Below are 15,940 nucleotides of genomic sequence, written 5' to 3'. Positions count from 1 at the left end.
CCATCGCTGGCCTAGCCATCCCTCTACTCACCCACACCTGCTGTTATTCACCGGCGACGGCAAACGAACCAGTAAACCCTTATACAGTCGTACTCCCCTCCGTGTGGGAAACAACTGCCGAGTCTTCCCTGCCTCCGTGTTGTTCCTTCCTAGGCCTCGCCGTCGTCCACCACCTTGGTGCTCTAGGCGCGGCCTGGTCAACGTGGTCAACGACCGACATGCATCTGAAGTGGACTATACGTGGAGAGGCCGACAGCTGGGTCCACGGCCGCATGCAAGGAAATGCCTCCTTATTACGTGCAAAATAATGATTCCTCCACCTGACATCAGGGACCCACCGAAAGGGCCTCTGTATTTCGCAAAAAAAAGTTACCGCCGCTGACAGCTCGGACCCACCAGCTATATCTTCGCGCGCAAGGAAGTGCCTCCTTATTACGCACACAAAAATGAATACTCCCCCTGTTAGCTGGGACCCAGTAAAGTGACAGGCTGACTTGTGGGCCTACTAAGTTGACGGGGACGGAGGGCTTTGTCAACTTAGTCAATATGCACGATTCTAGCTCCAGTGATCATACGATGTCTATCCAACGGCCGTAGTGCTTCTTCAACCTCTGGTCTTCTTGCTCCAGCCGCCCAAACCAGCGCCGGTCATGCCTCGTGCTCCTGCCTCCTGTGGACGGTTGCGATGCGGCGAAGGCCTCACCGCCCCCTACTACTCCCACCGCTGACCAGGCCATCCCTCTACTCACCCACACCCCCTGTTATTCTGCGGTGACGACAGCCTCACACCACAGCGAACCAGTGAGCCCTCGTACTCCTCTACGCGTGGGCATCCACTGCCACGTCTTCCCCGGCTCCGCGTAGTCCCCTTCCTAGACCTCGTCGTCGTCCACCACCTTGGTGCTCTCGGCGCGGCGTGGTCAACGTGGTCAAGGAACGGCTTCCATCGGACGTGGACTGTACGTGGAGAGGCTGACAGCTGGGTCCACGGCCGCAGCAAGGAAGTGCCTCCTTATTACGCGAAAAATAATGATTCCTCCATCTGACAGCTGGAACCCACCAGACGAGCCACTGTATTTCGTGAAAAAAACATTTCCCCTTGACTACTGGGACCCACCAGCTACATCTTCGCACGCAAGGAAGTGCGTCCGGGTCGAAGCGTACATAGCGTTGTCATTCTGGTCGCGAACGTGTACATACATACTGGTCGTTGTAGAGGCGTGCACGTGTCGTAGTAGAGGCGCGCACGTAGCATGTACACGTACGTACAGCGGCCAGGGTGCAAGAAAGAAAATACGGCCACGTACGTATATACGGGCAGGGTCTCGAATGCCTACTCACGCATACGTACGGCCAGGGCTCGTGTACATGGCTGGGTCGGAACGGTGAAACAGCGTCGTCTTCGTGTTCATGGGGAGGCAACATAATGCTCATGTTCATGGGGAGGCAACGGAATGCGTCGTGTTCATCGGGAGGCAACGGAACGCGTGGGAGCCAACCGGCTGGATGGGAATGAAATGTGTTGTCGTGTTCATCGGGAGGGCTTGGACGAAACAGGCGATTGAAACGAGGCCTGGCGTACCGCAGAATGGAGGAAACAGCCTTGTGTTCGACCGGCCACGTTCGAAACGGGATCCTGTTCATCGGAGGGGTCTGGCGTACCACAAAACGGAGGAAACAGACCTCCTACGATCGAAACGGGGGTCCTATTGATCGGGAGGGGTGTGGCTTACCGCAAAACGGACGAAACGGACCTCCTACGGTCGAAACGGGGGTCCTGTTGATCGAGAGGGGTGTGGCGTACCCCAAAACGGATGAAACGGACTTGTGTTGGAGTGCTACGGTCGAAACGGGGGTCATGTTCATCGGGAGGGGTGTGGCGTACCGCAAAACGGGACTCCACGGGATACTGTTCATCTCCACCGTCGACCTCCTCTAGCCTCCACGGGCTACCGTCGACCTCCTCCAGCCTCCACGGGCTACCGTCGACCTCCTCCAGCGGCTCCTGTTCAACCAGCCTCCACCGCGCGCTACTCCACCGGCTACTGTTCAACCACCCCTCCACGGGCACCCCTCCACCGTCTACTGTTCATCCAGCCCTCCACACCACGGGGTCCTGTTCATCCAGAGGCAATGCCACCGCTCACTGTTCATCCAAACCCCCCGCAACGCTCACTGTTCATCCCAGAGGCAACATCGATCGGCTTCAGTTAGCAGCAGTAGCGAAGGAATCGCTCGATCGGGTTCAGTTAACAGCCATCGATCGATCGCTTGGATTCAGTAACGCGTAGCCTGCAGTGCAATCGCTCGGGTTCAGTTAGAGCCCAACGCCTCGCTCGGGTTCAGTTAGAGCCAACGCCTCGCACACACGCGTGTACGTGTACGAGAGAAACGCGCATCGCTCGGTCCCCGACCTCCCACCGTAACCCTGAACTCCCCGAAATTTTCCTCGCCCTCGCTTCTACCACGGTTTTTTCCGTCATGGATGGCCCAAAGAATGTCATGCAGTTGTGTCTCCGGCCCGCTCAGGACGAAAAGCCCATTTGCTGTCATGATTTTTTGTCATAGAAGTAGGAGCCCACCACATCTATGATGATACCGGGTTTTGTCACAATTATCGTCATAGAAGTGTCATATGTATGACAGAAAAGAGTTTAGTTCGGCCCAAAATGTCATGGATGTGTCTTTTTTTTTGTAGTGTCAGGGGCAACCTACGAAGCAGGAAAACTGTCGGAGAGCCTTTGCGCGGAAGCCAGCAGAGCATCCAGATAGAACTGAAGCCGGTCACGGTCTCTCGGCCTAGCGAACAGATGCCAGTGCTGCAAGAAGGCAAGACATTTGAAGAACGAGCCAAAAGCACGCCGCGGGAACACCCGCTCAATCACCATCTTATTGCGAGTAGTCCAAAGGATCCACATCATAGCCATAAAGATGAGCTAGAACAGTCGACGCTTATGGCCAACCTGAATGGCCCTTACCTGCAGAAACTCTGCAAGGTCATAGGTCTTTCACTCCGGTCCCAAAGCATCACGAGCAAAGCACCAAAGTGCATGCGCTGCTACGCATGAAAATAAAATGTGCGTTCTCGTTTTCGGGACGAGGCAAAGGCCATTGCCCGGACCCTAGTAGTCAGTAATACCAGGTAGAAATACTCGGAAATAATCAGATATAGGAAAAACAGAGGAAATTGTGTGGCAAGAGTGGAAACTTGGGAATTTGGGGGCTCGCTATGGTATGGTTTTTCAATTGAACACCCGTGAACCACTAGACGATCCTTCCGCATGAAAACACAATAATGTGTGAGTTGAATATTTTAAATTATGTGACAGCTGGAGCAAATTATTTTATGATAAAAAGGACGTTGAGCTATGTCGTCTAAACTAAGGCAACGCTATAAAGTGAGCTTATTTAAATGTTGATAATGAATATCAGCGCTTAATCAACTTGTTATGTTATACTATCTTATATGCACACATCAGTTTTGACAAATGTCTTGCTGTCCATAAAGAGTATCTACAGCCGGATCCCTTATTTTCTTTCTAAACGTTTGAAACATCCACCTAGTCAGTGATCGGTAAAAAAAAATGACCCAACTGAACCACACTTCCTCTTTAAACGTCCGATCTAACTTAGCGTCGTAAATACAAATTTCGGGGCAATATGAGAGGGTCACGCGGTCCCACTTGCAGTCACCCGGCCCTCCTTCCTCTTTGTCACTTGAAGCAGGCAACAGTGCGGGCGGAGGAGGCGGTTGGGTCCGGCGTAGACGGGGGAGGCAGGTCACGACGGTGTGGGCGGAGGTGGCGGCTGGCTAACCACTGCGTGCTGGCCGTCCGCATGTGCGCTGCTCGTGTCCGTGGCCAACGCGCACTGCGTGCGGGCCGTCCACACTCGCGTCCATGGCCGTCGCGTGCTGGTCGCCGTGTGCATTCCGGCTGGCCGCGCGCCGGGTACAAGCTGATTGGCCGCGCTTGCGTCTGCTGGTCGCGTCCGTGGCCGCCGCGTGCCCCGTACTGCCTTCCGGCGTGCAGGCTGGTTGGCCGCCACGCGCCGCCTGTCGCTCGCGTCTGTGGCGTCCGCGCGCTGCACGTCGCGTGCTGCTCATGCGCCGCGTGCGGCTGGCCTGCCGCGCGTGCAGCAGCAGCCTCATGCGGGCCGCGTGCGTGCGTGCACAGTCGCGGCTGGCCGCTGCTGCTCTGCGTGCTGGCTAGCTAGCACGTGCACATAACATGTTCGATGAAATGTCTCATGCAGAAAGCGAAAGTGGGGCCTGAAAATGAGGGCTGTGATGGTTTTACAGAGAGAAAGCGAGGGTGGAAGAGGACGTGCTCGGGCACTGACTAGACGCGTCCGCCAACGTTTGAGAGCTCAAATTAGGTAGACGTGGCTTTAGATGCTATAAGGCTAGTAAATTTTTTTGGTATGTTATCTGAATCTTCACGGGGTTCGTTTGTGACGCTTGTAAATTCCAGGAGCGAACACTTCGGATTCTGTCAGGCGTGCAAATTTGATTGCGAAACATGATGTATGGGGGCACAATTGCACCAAACCGGAGGCTAGGAAACCATGATTTCACGCCACCTTCACCTCTGACCCCTCTTATTTTTCCCTTGACGGCACATCTCTTTCACCCCACCTTGAGTGCTAGAGGACAAGTCTATCGCTAACCACAGGAAAACGTACACAGCAGCATCCAAATCACAGCATAATAATGTATGGTGAACATGCCACTCGACCGCCCAGCACAGTTGTCACTGCACATATCAAACACTTCTGTGAGCAATCAAGGATGAAAATTGTCACTGGTCTCTTTCTTGGAATGACTTTCCTAACAAATCTCCCTGGACGAACTAGTCACAACAACGACGCAAACCATTAAGGCCTTGTTCGGTTAGGCAGGGTTTGGAGAGGTTTGAAAGGGATTGGAGGGGATTAAATCCCTTGCAAGTCAAAATCCTTGTCAAACCTCTCCAATCCCCTCCAATCCCTGTGGCGAGGGGATTAAACGAACAGGGCCTAAAGAGTTCCATGATGAGCTACTAAGTAGGACCTCCATATTCGATAAGCTCGACAGACTGAATCTGCTAGTGCCAGCAGATCTTTGAGGAAGATCTTCTCTGTTTCTCTCTCTACTACACTAGTATACTTGTCACTGGCCAAGCCAGACATGTCTTTCGTCTGGAGCCTACCAGCCAAAGCCAATCACTCGACGTTGAGCTTCCGGGAACAGCAGCGCCGGGTCCATGGTGAGCTGGGCGTTTGGCACAGTGCCAGGCATGCCAATTATTCTCCCACCATTCTGTTGGCTGATTGGTGGTTTGTTCCGTTTGTTAGCTTTCTATCTCTATAGCCTTCCGCGCTGCTTCCCTCTGACCCTCTCTCCCTCCTTTGTGTGTGTCCTCTACTCTACTCTCTGTCTGCATATAAATAGGCCACCCGGGGCAACTTGTTGCTGATAAGAGGTAGTAGATCATCTTGCACTGTCAAATTGCACAGGGCAACTCTACTGACAAGCTAGACAAGGCTACAGCTCGTGAGAAACATTGTGCAAGCAAGATGGTCAAGGTTCGTTGCTAATCAAGCAAAACTTTAGTGTCTATTGCTCAGTTTTGTGCGTCGGTCTGAACGTGTTTTTGCTCTGTGTTGCAGCAAAAGATTGTTCTCAAGTTGCCGTTGGATGGCGACAGGAACAAGAGGAAGGCCTTCAAGGCCGCTGTTGGCATGGCAGGTATGAAGAAGCCAAGCCACTGATCATGACAAACAACAGTTTATCTTCTTATGTTCGTTGGTTCTTAAAGGAAGGTGGTGAATTCTACAGGTGTGACATCCGCGACGTTGGAGGGGGACAAGATCATCATCCTCGGCGACGGCGTCGACCCGATCGCGCTGACGACGATGCTCCGGCGCAACCTAGGAAAAGCCGAGCTCGTCAGCGTGTCGTCCGGCGATGACAAGAAGAAAGATGGCGGCTACGGCTACGGCGGAGAAAAGAAAAAGGACGGCTACGGCTACGGCAGCGCCGACGGTGGCGGCGGCAAGGACACCAAGGGTAACGGCGGTTACCATCAGAATGAGGTGGCGCCGATCCCGTACCCCGCGTACCACCAGTACAACGCCATGCCGTCCTACCCTGCTTACGCATACGCTCCGTATCAGCAACAGCAACAGGATCCCGGTTGCAGCATAATGTAAGCTAAGGTGCCGACGAGAAAAGCTCGGGGAGACTCAAAGACTTAGTCCAGGACAAGACAAGCTTTCATTTCAAAATAAGTTCAGGATAAGCTTAGAAATCCTGAACTGATCAAGCGAACTACGATGAAGCAAGAGATTAGCTGGCTGCTTGAGCTGCACGTACATGTACATAGCTTGTGGAAGCATCTGCAGTGGTTGTCTGTAAATTCAGGGCTTCAGTTCAGAGTGTCCTAGTGTTGTGGTCTGTGCAAGATTGAAAAGGGTGGACGGAATTAATGGAACAGAGAGATGCATGTTGCGCAAAAGCACACTGAACTTTTCAGAAAGAAAAAACTTCCAATATATTCATTGCAGTACAAAGAACACCCGATGTAATAAAAAGACCACCTAGCGACGAATACATGCACTAAAGTGAGTTGAAGGCATGCCGCGTTGTCGCCCCTCCCTCACCGGAGCCGAACAAAATTTGTTGTGGTAGACGGTTGGAAAGCCGTCGTGCTAAGGCCGGCAAGACCAGTGCATCAGAACAGCACCCGTTGTTGATGAAGAAAAATATAGATTAAAAGAATCCAACATGTAGACACATGAAACGAAGACTGAATTCAAGCAGATCTATCGAAGACCTACACTAACTGAATTGTGTGATATCCGTTAGAGACAGACCTCCACACGCCCTCCAACAATGCTAAATGCATTGCCAAGGCAAGGGCTCGGTGAGGAGAAACTTATCCCATCTTCATGGAGCCTCCACGGCCTCACCTTACTAAGCATGACACAAAGCCTAAATAAACTTAGAAATACCTAAAAACGAAGTAGGAATCCTCCCACCTGCAAGGTCGGGGTCCACCACGCCTCAGTGGCCCTAGGGCCACCAAAGACTAAGACCAGGAGGTAGAGGAACCCTAAACTTTTTTTCTTTGGAGAGGAGGCGGCGACTGTGTAAAGCAACATGTTAAAAGCTCATATGAATTATATCTAAGAAAGGAAGAAGCTAATGAAACTTTACAGCAGCAGCAGCATTAGCTATATGTAAGTTGGATATTTTATCTATTTGAGTCGGTTGATTCTGGAAGAAGACAATGGGCAACCTCGAGACTGAAGACGATGGTGTTGTAGCGAGTACAGGGAGGCATGGGGAAGACCGGCGAGGACGCGACACAACGTTGCATGTGGAGGGCAACCGAAAGGTTGACTGGTTCGGATGGGGGAGGGAGGTGCGGGCTCGCCGGAGAAATCTAGTGCTCGGGAAAGGTTTGGAGGGATAGTGGGGCGATGACATGAGGGAGGGCGGGAATGAAGTGGAGAGGGAGAGGGGAAATCAATTAACCCTTTTTCTCGATGCCTAACGTATAGTCTGTTTTGGGAGGGGGAGGGGGGTGGTTCTGGCGTATAGTCGGCCCCAAACAAAATATATAACTTTTTTTAGACTAATAAAAAATTCTCTCTTTTTTTTTGAGACACACACAAAAAAAAATTCATCTTTTCCGGGGCAACCGGACGGCGATCAGAGTTGAGCCGGGTCCAATAGAAAAGGCAGGCCGGGCCTGCCAGGCTATGCTTCACATGAAGGGCCTGGCTTCATGCGCGATTGATACCATGGCCTAGACCTTTTCCTCCATCTCCATGAGAAGAACAAAATCAAAGAGAGAAAGAAAGAAGGCTATTGGCCTCTCCAATTTCCGGGCGCCGGGAAGAGAAGAAACCCAACCCGACCTCTGATTCCCCAATCGCCATCCCTCCTCCGCCGCCACCCATGGCGTCTGCGGCCGCCACCTCCGCCCCGCTCCGCCTCCTCTCCTCCTCGCCCCTCTCCAGGCCGCTCCTGTCCAGGCCCCACCTGCTCACCCTCTCCCGCCCCGTCTCCTTCCAGCGCCTCGCCGCCAGGTCCGCCGCCTCCCCGACCCCCTCCACCTCCTCCTCCGCCCCCGACCCCGCCCCCGTCGACCCGGCGCAGCTGCCCCCGGCGCTCAGGGACATCATCGCGCTCTTCCAGTCCGTGCCCGACGAGCGCACCCGCTACAAGCAGCTCCTCGCCTACGCCGCCCGCCTGCCGCCCATGGACCCGGCGCTCAAGTCCGACGCCAACCGCGTCCGGGGCTGCGTCTCCCAGGTCTGGGTCCACGCCGCGCCGGAGGCCGAGGCGCCCGGCTGCGTCAGCTTCCAGGCCGACTCCGACGCGCAGCTCACCAAGGGCCTCGCCGCGCTGCTTGTGCTCGGCCTCTCCGGCGCGCCCGCCAGGGACGTCGTCATGGTGCCCGTCGAGTTCATCGAGATGCTCGGGATCAGGCAGAGCCTGTCGCCCTCCAGGAACAGCGGCCTGCTCAACATGATCAACCTCATGAAGCTCAAGGCGCTGGAAATCGCTGCGGACCAGGAGGTGACTGGCGGCCAAGAAATCCGCCAGGAGCATACTGAAACGCCTGCCGTGGAGAAGGAAGAGCCTCAGTTTGAGGCTTTCGGTGGGCAAGTGCATGAGAGTTCGGAGGCGGAGAGGCCTGAGGAGGAGGAATCCGAGGAGGAACCGGCTGCTGTTGTGGAAGGAAATGGCAGCCTTGGAGGTGGGAGGAAGGAGAGGATAAGGGATAGTTTGGAGAGAGGGCTTTCACCAGTGGAGCTCAAGATTGAGGACATTTCGTATCAACACAGTGGGCATGCCGGGGTAGCAGGTAGCGATGGAGAGACGCATTTCAATGTGCGGGTGGTGTCCAAGGAGTTTGAGGGGAAGAGCATGCTCAAGAGACACAGGGCTGTGTATGATCTCCTGCAGGATGAGCTCAAGAGTGGGCTGCACGCGCTGTCCATCGATGCAAAGACACCATCTGAAGTCTAGGTACTGCATATATCGCAGTGCTGCCCACGAGGTTCATTTTTGCCACATTGTAGATTTCTCTAGAATAGTGCTTCTCACTTGCTGAGAACTCTTCTTTTTTTCACAATTCTCAATGGCTTAAAGATACGTCACATATGATAATTTTTGTGCCAGCAGCGGATGATGGTATTCCGGGTATACTAAACTTAATTTTTTTCGGTGATTAAACTTTCATGATGCTAATAATATTGAGTGCAATGGTTCTCTTCACCACCCAATTACATAACATATACATTGCATGATTCCAGTTCTTTGAGGTATGTTGAGTGGTATTATGTGAATCCTAAGCATCAACTAGTCCAGCCGCTCATCCTAGTTCCTTGGGTTCAGCTTGTCCTCCTTGATGTCGTAGCCTGGAAATCAGATGTATAGGTTTCCAAGCTGTAACAGATTAATCAACTTATATACAATTTATGCCTGAAATAATGAAATATAAAACTACAGTAGAATCTGTTTATCCTCGATGGTGGTCATCTGGATCATCATAAAGTTTAAATAATTTCATAACACCATGGACACTGCTGCCTCCAACAAGTGCCTCATGCAAATTTATTCCAGACACAGATTATGTTTCTCTTATCTGGACTATGCAGAAATGATATACTTAATTATAATTAATTTAAGAACTCAGAACTACCGATTCAGACATAAGGATGTTTCAGTAATTGGTTGGTTGCTGGTTCAGAATGAATGTAGTTTCTAAAGAACTGTGTGGTCTTTGTCTTTCTCCTCATGTCCTCTCCTACAACTATCCTGTGACCAGTTCATTTCATCGGAAATCATGCATCCACCTCTGCCTATAGGACCAAAATTAGCTCAGTGTCTGTGACTCGATTTGCCAGACTGTAGCATGATTGCAATTCCACTGAAATTATTAGCCAGATGTTCCTTAAAATCGGGTCATATTCCGTTCCACAATGTAGTGCATATTAGGTTTTCTAGAGTCAAACATGTCTATGTTTGACCAAGCTTATAAGATAAACTATCGACACCTAAAATACTATATAATATAAAAGTGCACTTGATGATGAACCTGATGATACCAATTTTGTATTGTGGATGTTTATTTGTTTTTCGTTAAACTTGGTCAAACATATACAATTTTTACTTTCAGAAAACAAAATATGCACTGTATGTTGGAATGGAGGAAGTATCATTTTGTAGGGACAACATGCTCGGATTCAGTGTATGCTTTTTACCTGTTATTGTGGAGTTGTGGCTATCATGGAAACTATTTCCAGTTCATACATGCCTTGTTCATTATTGATGTGGGAGCAGCTAGGTGACTAAATTATTTCGAGTATCTTTCCACTGAAAATACAGATATTCTCCATGTAGTCCTGGCATCCTTATTGAAGCAGTAGTATGACTGGTGCTCTATTTGGCCTTCCCTTTCCGGCTTGGATGAACTATTTCTACACTTCTTGCAAGAAAGTCACGAGTAGACTGAGAAGTGATGGAATAAACTTAGCCTTCCCTATGATAGAGAACTTGATGGTTCATTTGTACAAAATCCACGCTTCATGATTTTACGCTTTCACTCTACCTAATTTTCAGGGTGGTATAGATACTTCTCCTCCGGCAGTTGTCATCCCTACTGTATAGGTTGATTATAAAAGAAATAAACTCAATAGGAGGATAATATTGTTTAAAATTTGATCGTGTGGTTGTTCTCATTTCCCATTTTTGGTTGTCAGTTTGCTTTGCATGACTTAACAATGTAACATTTGGTTAAAAAAAATTAAACTGCCTTGCATCCCAATATTCCGGCGCCCAAGGATGAGAATTTCCATGGCAATTGGTTGAGGCAGCATAGCCAGAGTGAGCAGAGCTTCAGCATAATATTTCTGATTGGAATGATTGCTCTCTAGCATTGCCTGGCAAATTTACAGTCCCAAAACAAATGATGTGCAGTTTCTTCAGAGCCTTGGCTACATAGTGCGCAGGTATAACCATCCATGAAGACTTGTTTTAAGCATGGCTCTGGTGTTTAGCATGTCATGGAGAATTAGCCAAAAGAATATTTATTGCTCGGGTCTATTGGAGCCTTTCCGGACTTTGCTAAAGAGTTTAGGTGCCTAACCCATGATGGCTTTATACATGAACATAGATGCATAGGCATTTGAGGATGACCCACATTTCCAAAGGTCACAAGTACGGCGTTTGATGAAAGGTACCTTGGCCTTCCGACCCCGGATGGCCGCATGTCCAAGGGCAGATTTCAAAACCTTCAAGCAAGCCTCACTAAACGCCTGATGCAATGGGGGGATGGCCTGTTGGCTCAGCCAGGGAGGGAGGTGTTGATTAAATCGGTGGCCCAGTCCTTGCCAACATATATCATGGGTGTCTTCAAACTCCCTTTTTCGGTGTGTGATGATCTGACGAGAATGGTGAGGAATTTTTACTGGGGATCTGCAGAAGGTAAGCGGAAGGTGCATTGGAAAGGGTGGGACCATCTTCTTCAGCCAAAAGATAGGGGAGGAGTCGGCTTTCGAGACTTTCGGTTGTTCAATCAAGCGTTGCTAGCTCGGCAAGCATGGCGATTGTTGTCCAACCCGGATAGTCTATGTGCCCAGGTTCTTAAATATTATACGTATGGCAAGTTAGAGGATACGGTCTTCACAAGAAATGCATCGTCGTGGTGGCAAGCAATTAGTCATGGCCTTGACCTGTTGAAGAGAGGTTTGATATGGAGGGTGGGCAATGGTAAGAATATCAGAGTGTGGAGGGACAACTGGATACCGAGGTTGTTCTCCTTTAAGCCGATTTCGTTGCAGGGCAGGTGCCGTATTCGCTTCGTTTCATATTTGCTTAATGCAAATGGGTCTTGGAAATTGGAGCTACTACAGCAGTATTTTTTGCCGGCAGACATGAATGAGAATTTGAAGATTCGGGCTTCACCAAGGTTAGACGAGGATGTGATTGCATGGGCCCCTGGGAGACATGGAGTCTTTTCTGTCAAATTGGCGTATCACTTTGCGTTTCAGGAAATGTTTGGGCGGACACTGCCTCTTCTAGTGCCTCAGCATCAGGAGGAAGGAGTTGTTGGAAACTTATTTGGAACAGTGCAGTACCCCCGACGATTCGTAACTTCGCCTGGCGATTGGCGACGGACGCTCTTCCTAGTTGGAAGAATAAGAATAAGATAGGGCTTGAACTTGTCAACGGCTGTCCGGTTTGTGGTACGGAGATTGAGGATAACTTTCATCCTTTTCTGAGATGTCAACGGGGCGCGATCTGTACAAGGAAATGACGAAGGTCTGGAAGCTACCGGCGATTGAATCCTTTGTACCCAATGGGAGAGAATGGCTCCTTCATGCGCTGGATTCCTTATGTGAGATTGATCGGTGTAAGGTGTTGCTCATCTTCTGGAGAAGTTGGTACGTGCGGAATGAAGTCGTACATCATAAACCGGCGCCGGCCATGGATGTTTCCGTGAGCTTTCTGAGAAGATATCTGGATGAATTAGTAGGGATCAAACTGAACCAAGGAATGGATCCGGCTAAAGGCAAGGGATACCTGTCTTTTGATCAGACTAGTGCAATGGTCGATCTTCAGTGTGCAGTCCCGTGTGTAAGTGGAAGCCACCCGACGATGGTTGGGTAAAACTGAACACGGATGGTTCTTTTCTTGATTGTGACAAAGCGGGGGCTGGTATGATTCTCCGAAACTCTAGTGGGGGGGGGGTCATTTTTTCAGCATGCAGAACGCTATTCTCCTACAGAGATGTCGTTGAAGCTGAACTAGGAGCAATCATGGAAGGTTTATCGATGGCCATACAAAGATCTGACTTGCCCATTGCTATCGAAACGGATTCAAGCTTGGCAGTTTCTATGGTAACCTCTGGTGAAGTTGATCGCTCAATCTATGCTGGCTTGGTGAATGAAATAAGACTACTGATGCGTCTTAGACAAACTTGTGTTACTCATGTTGCGAGAGTTCAGAATAAAGCTAGTGATAGTTTGGCTAGGTTTGCTCGAGAGGAGGGGCGGACTATGACTTGGTTGGGATCTGGGCCAGATTAAGTCTTGGGTATTTCTCTTGATGATTGTAAAGACATTATTATTTGAGTAATACAAGTGTTTCCGCAAAAAAAAAAGAATGAGTGGGGACCTAGAGGACTATAATTTCAAACTCCAAGAGCTGCTGATATGCTTGGTTTGAGAGAGGTATGTGGAAGTGCTCGACTAGATCTCCCGAGGAAATAAGTTGCTTAAAGGAAGCATGTCCATTGATGACAAAAATAGATCGGGAATTTTTCCAGCAAGAGCTTCGTTATTCCATCTGTCATGCCACAATAAAATGGTGTCTCCCCGGCCAAATGAAAATATGGCAGGTTCTTTATAAATAGGCAAAAGCTTAAGGTGGGTTTTCCACCAATGAGAGCCTTCAAGTCTTTTGGATGGGGGAGCTGTCTCATAGTTTGATTCTATTGAATTCATGCTCCTGCCAACTCATCCAAAAATACGAACTGATGAAGAGAGGCGGGCAATATACTTCAACACTCCCCCTCACGTCTAGGCTATTTTAGTCCTTGGATGTGGGATCGATGTAGGCCGCAGAATCATTTTTTTAATACCGCCTTAGCAGGGTCTTGAACTCAAGATCTCTTGGCTCGGATACCATATTGAATTCATGCCCTAGTAAACTCATTCCAAAGTCCGAACTGATGAAGAGAGGTGGGCAATATATTTCAACAGATTCACAGATCAAATTGACCCAAGGAATATCAGCCTTCTTGAAGAACTTGTGAACATTTTTGACGACTAAAGCTTTGTTGTGAGTGGTCACATCTAGGATGCGCATACCTCCTTGATTTTTGGGCTTACACATTTCTTTCCAAGCAATAAGAGCATGGACTTTACCCTCCATGCCAGATTTTCTCTAAATGTAGTGCATCAAAATATTTGTTAATTTGATCAACCACGACAATAGGCAGAGCTAGTGAGAACATGAAGAAGGTGGGCAAGGAAGAGAAGAAAGATTTGACTAGAAGCAGTCTTCCATCATAAGACAAAAAGTCAAACACCCAGTTAATCTTCTTTCAATCCCTTTGCATGAGAACAGTGAAATCCTCAATCATTGGCTTGTGTAGACTATGGGTAGACCCGGGTAAGTGAAAGGGAAGGTTCCCTGCGGGCATCCTAGAGCATCTAATCATGGCACTTTGAACATTAAATGGAACAAGCACGTATTTCTTGTAGTTAACCTTTAATCCAGTGTGGGAGGCAAAGTGCATGGGAAGAGTTTTAGCTTATATGACTTGCATTTGTTCTACAGTTAAAACCAAGATGGTGTCATCGACATATTGCATCACTAATCAGTTCGTGAGGATGGTTGTAAAATTACTTTGATGGGTGGTCCATAGCTTCATTGCATATTGACTATACCAGGTTAGCAGCAAGGACAATGAGCAGAGGAGAAAGGGGATTTCCTGCTCTAACTCATATGGAACTCATTGAGCAATATAGCGGAAGTGCCTTATTTGAAGATCATGTGAATCCAAAGGAGCCATCCAGGGCCAAAATCTTTAGCTTTGAGAATATCCACGATGGTACTGTGCTCAATAAGATCAATAGCTTTTCCAAAACTTGGCTTAACCACCAGGATCCGTTTCTTGGAGTGATGGCATTGGGATATATATATTCATAATTCATGAGCCCAGACCAAGCAGTTTTGAATGGTTCTCTTGATAAAATCGTATTAATTAATGTGGACAAATTTGAGAATGGCCTTCTGCAATCTATTAGTTAGGATTTTGGTGATGTTCTTTATGAAGCAAATTTAACAGAGATATGGGTCTAAGTCATTAGCATCAAGGGTGATGGAGGAATTAACGCTCTAGATGTTCACTTTTCCCTAGTAAAAATCCTCAATAAGGTTGTAAAAATCCTAGCACATAATGTTCCAACAAGACTTGATGAATGCACCATTGAAACCATCTGGTGATGGGGCTTTATCGGAGGGAAGCTGCATAACCACATCATAAATTCCTATTTTTGGTGAAAGGGGCATCAAGATCTTGTAGATTACCCACCCTTTGCACCAAAGATTTCAAATCAAGCATCGAACGAGTGGGAAAGGATTTTTTTTGTGGGAGAACAAGTGGTAAAGGATTGTCCAATCTATCTTTGAAAGCTCTCCACAAAATAGCAGTTGTAGGTAGATGGTCATGATGCTCATTGCCAAATCATCTTGCAACATGGAAATGTGATTCTACTATATTTAATAGTGGCTTTGCATGAAAGAACTTTGCATTCTCATGACCCATTTTACCCATTTGATACTGATTTTCTACTTCCAATAGATTTTCTAGCGATAACAGAGCTTGAGAAGGGGACTTTGATTATATCTCTACCATTAAGCTTAATGGTTGTAAGGTTCTTGTATTCATCTATGGTATCCCACAATAGGTCTTCTGCAGCTTTGATAGTACTAGTTAAATTTGAAAGACCTTTGGGCCAAATTTTTAAGGTGCTTTCTTAAGCTTTTAAATTTGGAAGTGATCAGCCTTGCACTATCGGTTTCCTAAACTTCCTGGTCCTAAATCCTCTTAACCACCTCCTTGAAAACATGATGCTCAAGCTAGAAGTTTTAAAACATGGAAATATTGGATTTCGGAATATTGGTACCCACTTGAATAGTAAATGGATTAGTACCCACCCTTTAACAACATGGTATGTGATCAGAGATAGGTCTAGCAAAGGGATTGGAATGTGTTAGGATAGCTGATGGTAAAAGATTCTAAAAAGAAGAACCTGAAGGAAATATGCCCTAGAGGCAATAATAAAGTTATTATTTATTTCCTTATTCATGGTAAATGTTTATTATTCATGCTATAATTGTATTAACCGAAAACTTAGTACATGTGTGAATACA

The 15,940-nt window shown here is 48.3% G+C and overlaps 2 protein-coding genes across 3 annotated transcripts; both read left to right on the top strand.

The window, feature by feature from the left end:
• The first annotated feature begins 5,290 nt into the window (after positions 1 to 5,290).
• Positions 5,291 to 6,497, top strand: LOC119308716. Its single transcript, XM_037584852.1, has 3 exons — positions 5,291 to 5,565; positions 5,650 to 5,728; positions 5,819 to 6,497. Exons 1-3 carry the CDS (start codon positions 5,557 to 5,559, stop codon positions 6,190 to 6,192), a joined length of 462 nt encoding a protein of 153 aa, XP_037440749.1. The 5' UTR covers positions 5,291 to 5,556; the 3' UTR covers positions 6,193 to 6,497.
• A 1,299-nt stretch (positions 6,498 to 7,796) lies between these two features.
• LOC119308714 (sufE-like protein 1, chloroplastic/mitochondrial) lies at positions 7,797 to 14,472 on the top strand. Of its 2 annotated transcripts, none has more exons than XM_037584851.1 (2): positions 7,797 to 9,022; positions 14,455 to 14,472. In XM_037584851.1, the coding sequence occupies exon 1, from the start codon at positions 7,946 to 7,948 to the stop codon at positions 9,020 to 9,022; it is 1,077 nt and encodes a 358-aa protein (XP_037440748.1). In that variant the 5' UTR covers positions 7,797 to 7,945; the 3' UTR covers positions 14,455 to 14,472. The 2 variants fall into 2 exon arrangements, with proteins under 2 accessions (XP_037440748.1, XP_037440747.1); XM_037584850.1 differs by lacking the exon at positions 14,455 to 14,472 and adding an exon at positions 14,342 to 14,379.
• Positions 14,473 to 15,940: the final 1,468 nt, after the last annotated feature.

Source organism: Triticum dicoccoides, chromosome 5B, assembly GCF_002162155.2.
Source record: "Triticum dicoccoides isolate Atlit2015 ecotype Zavitan chromosome 5B, WEW_v2.0, whole genome shotgun sequence".
Lineage (NCBI taxonomy): Eukaryota > Viridiplantae > Streptophyta > Magnoliopsida > Poales > Poaceae > Triticum > Triticum dicoccoides.
Note: the sequence above shows the minus strand (reverse complement) of the source record. Positions and strands in the feature narration are given on the sequence as shown.

Bases quoted from the DNA above. Each gene is read 5' to 3' on its own strand.
- LOC119308714 (XM_037584851.1), top strand. From the start codon at position 7,946: ATGGCGTCTGCGGCCGCCACCTCCGCCCCGCTCCGCCTCCTCTCCTCC.
- LOC119308716 (XM_037584852.1), top strand. The intron at 5,729-5,818 runs GTATGAAGAAGC...TGAATTCTACAG, and splicing joins GGCCGCTGTTGGCATGGCAG to GTGTGACATCCGCGACGTTG.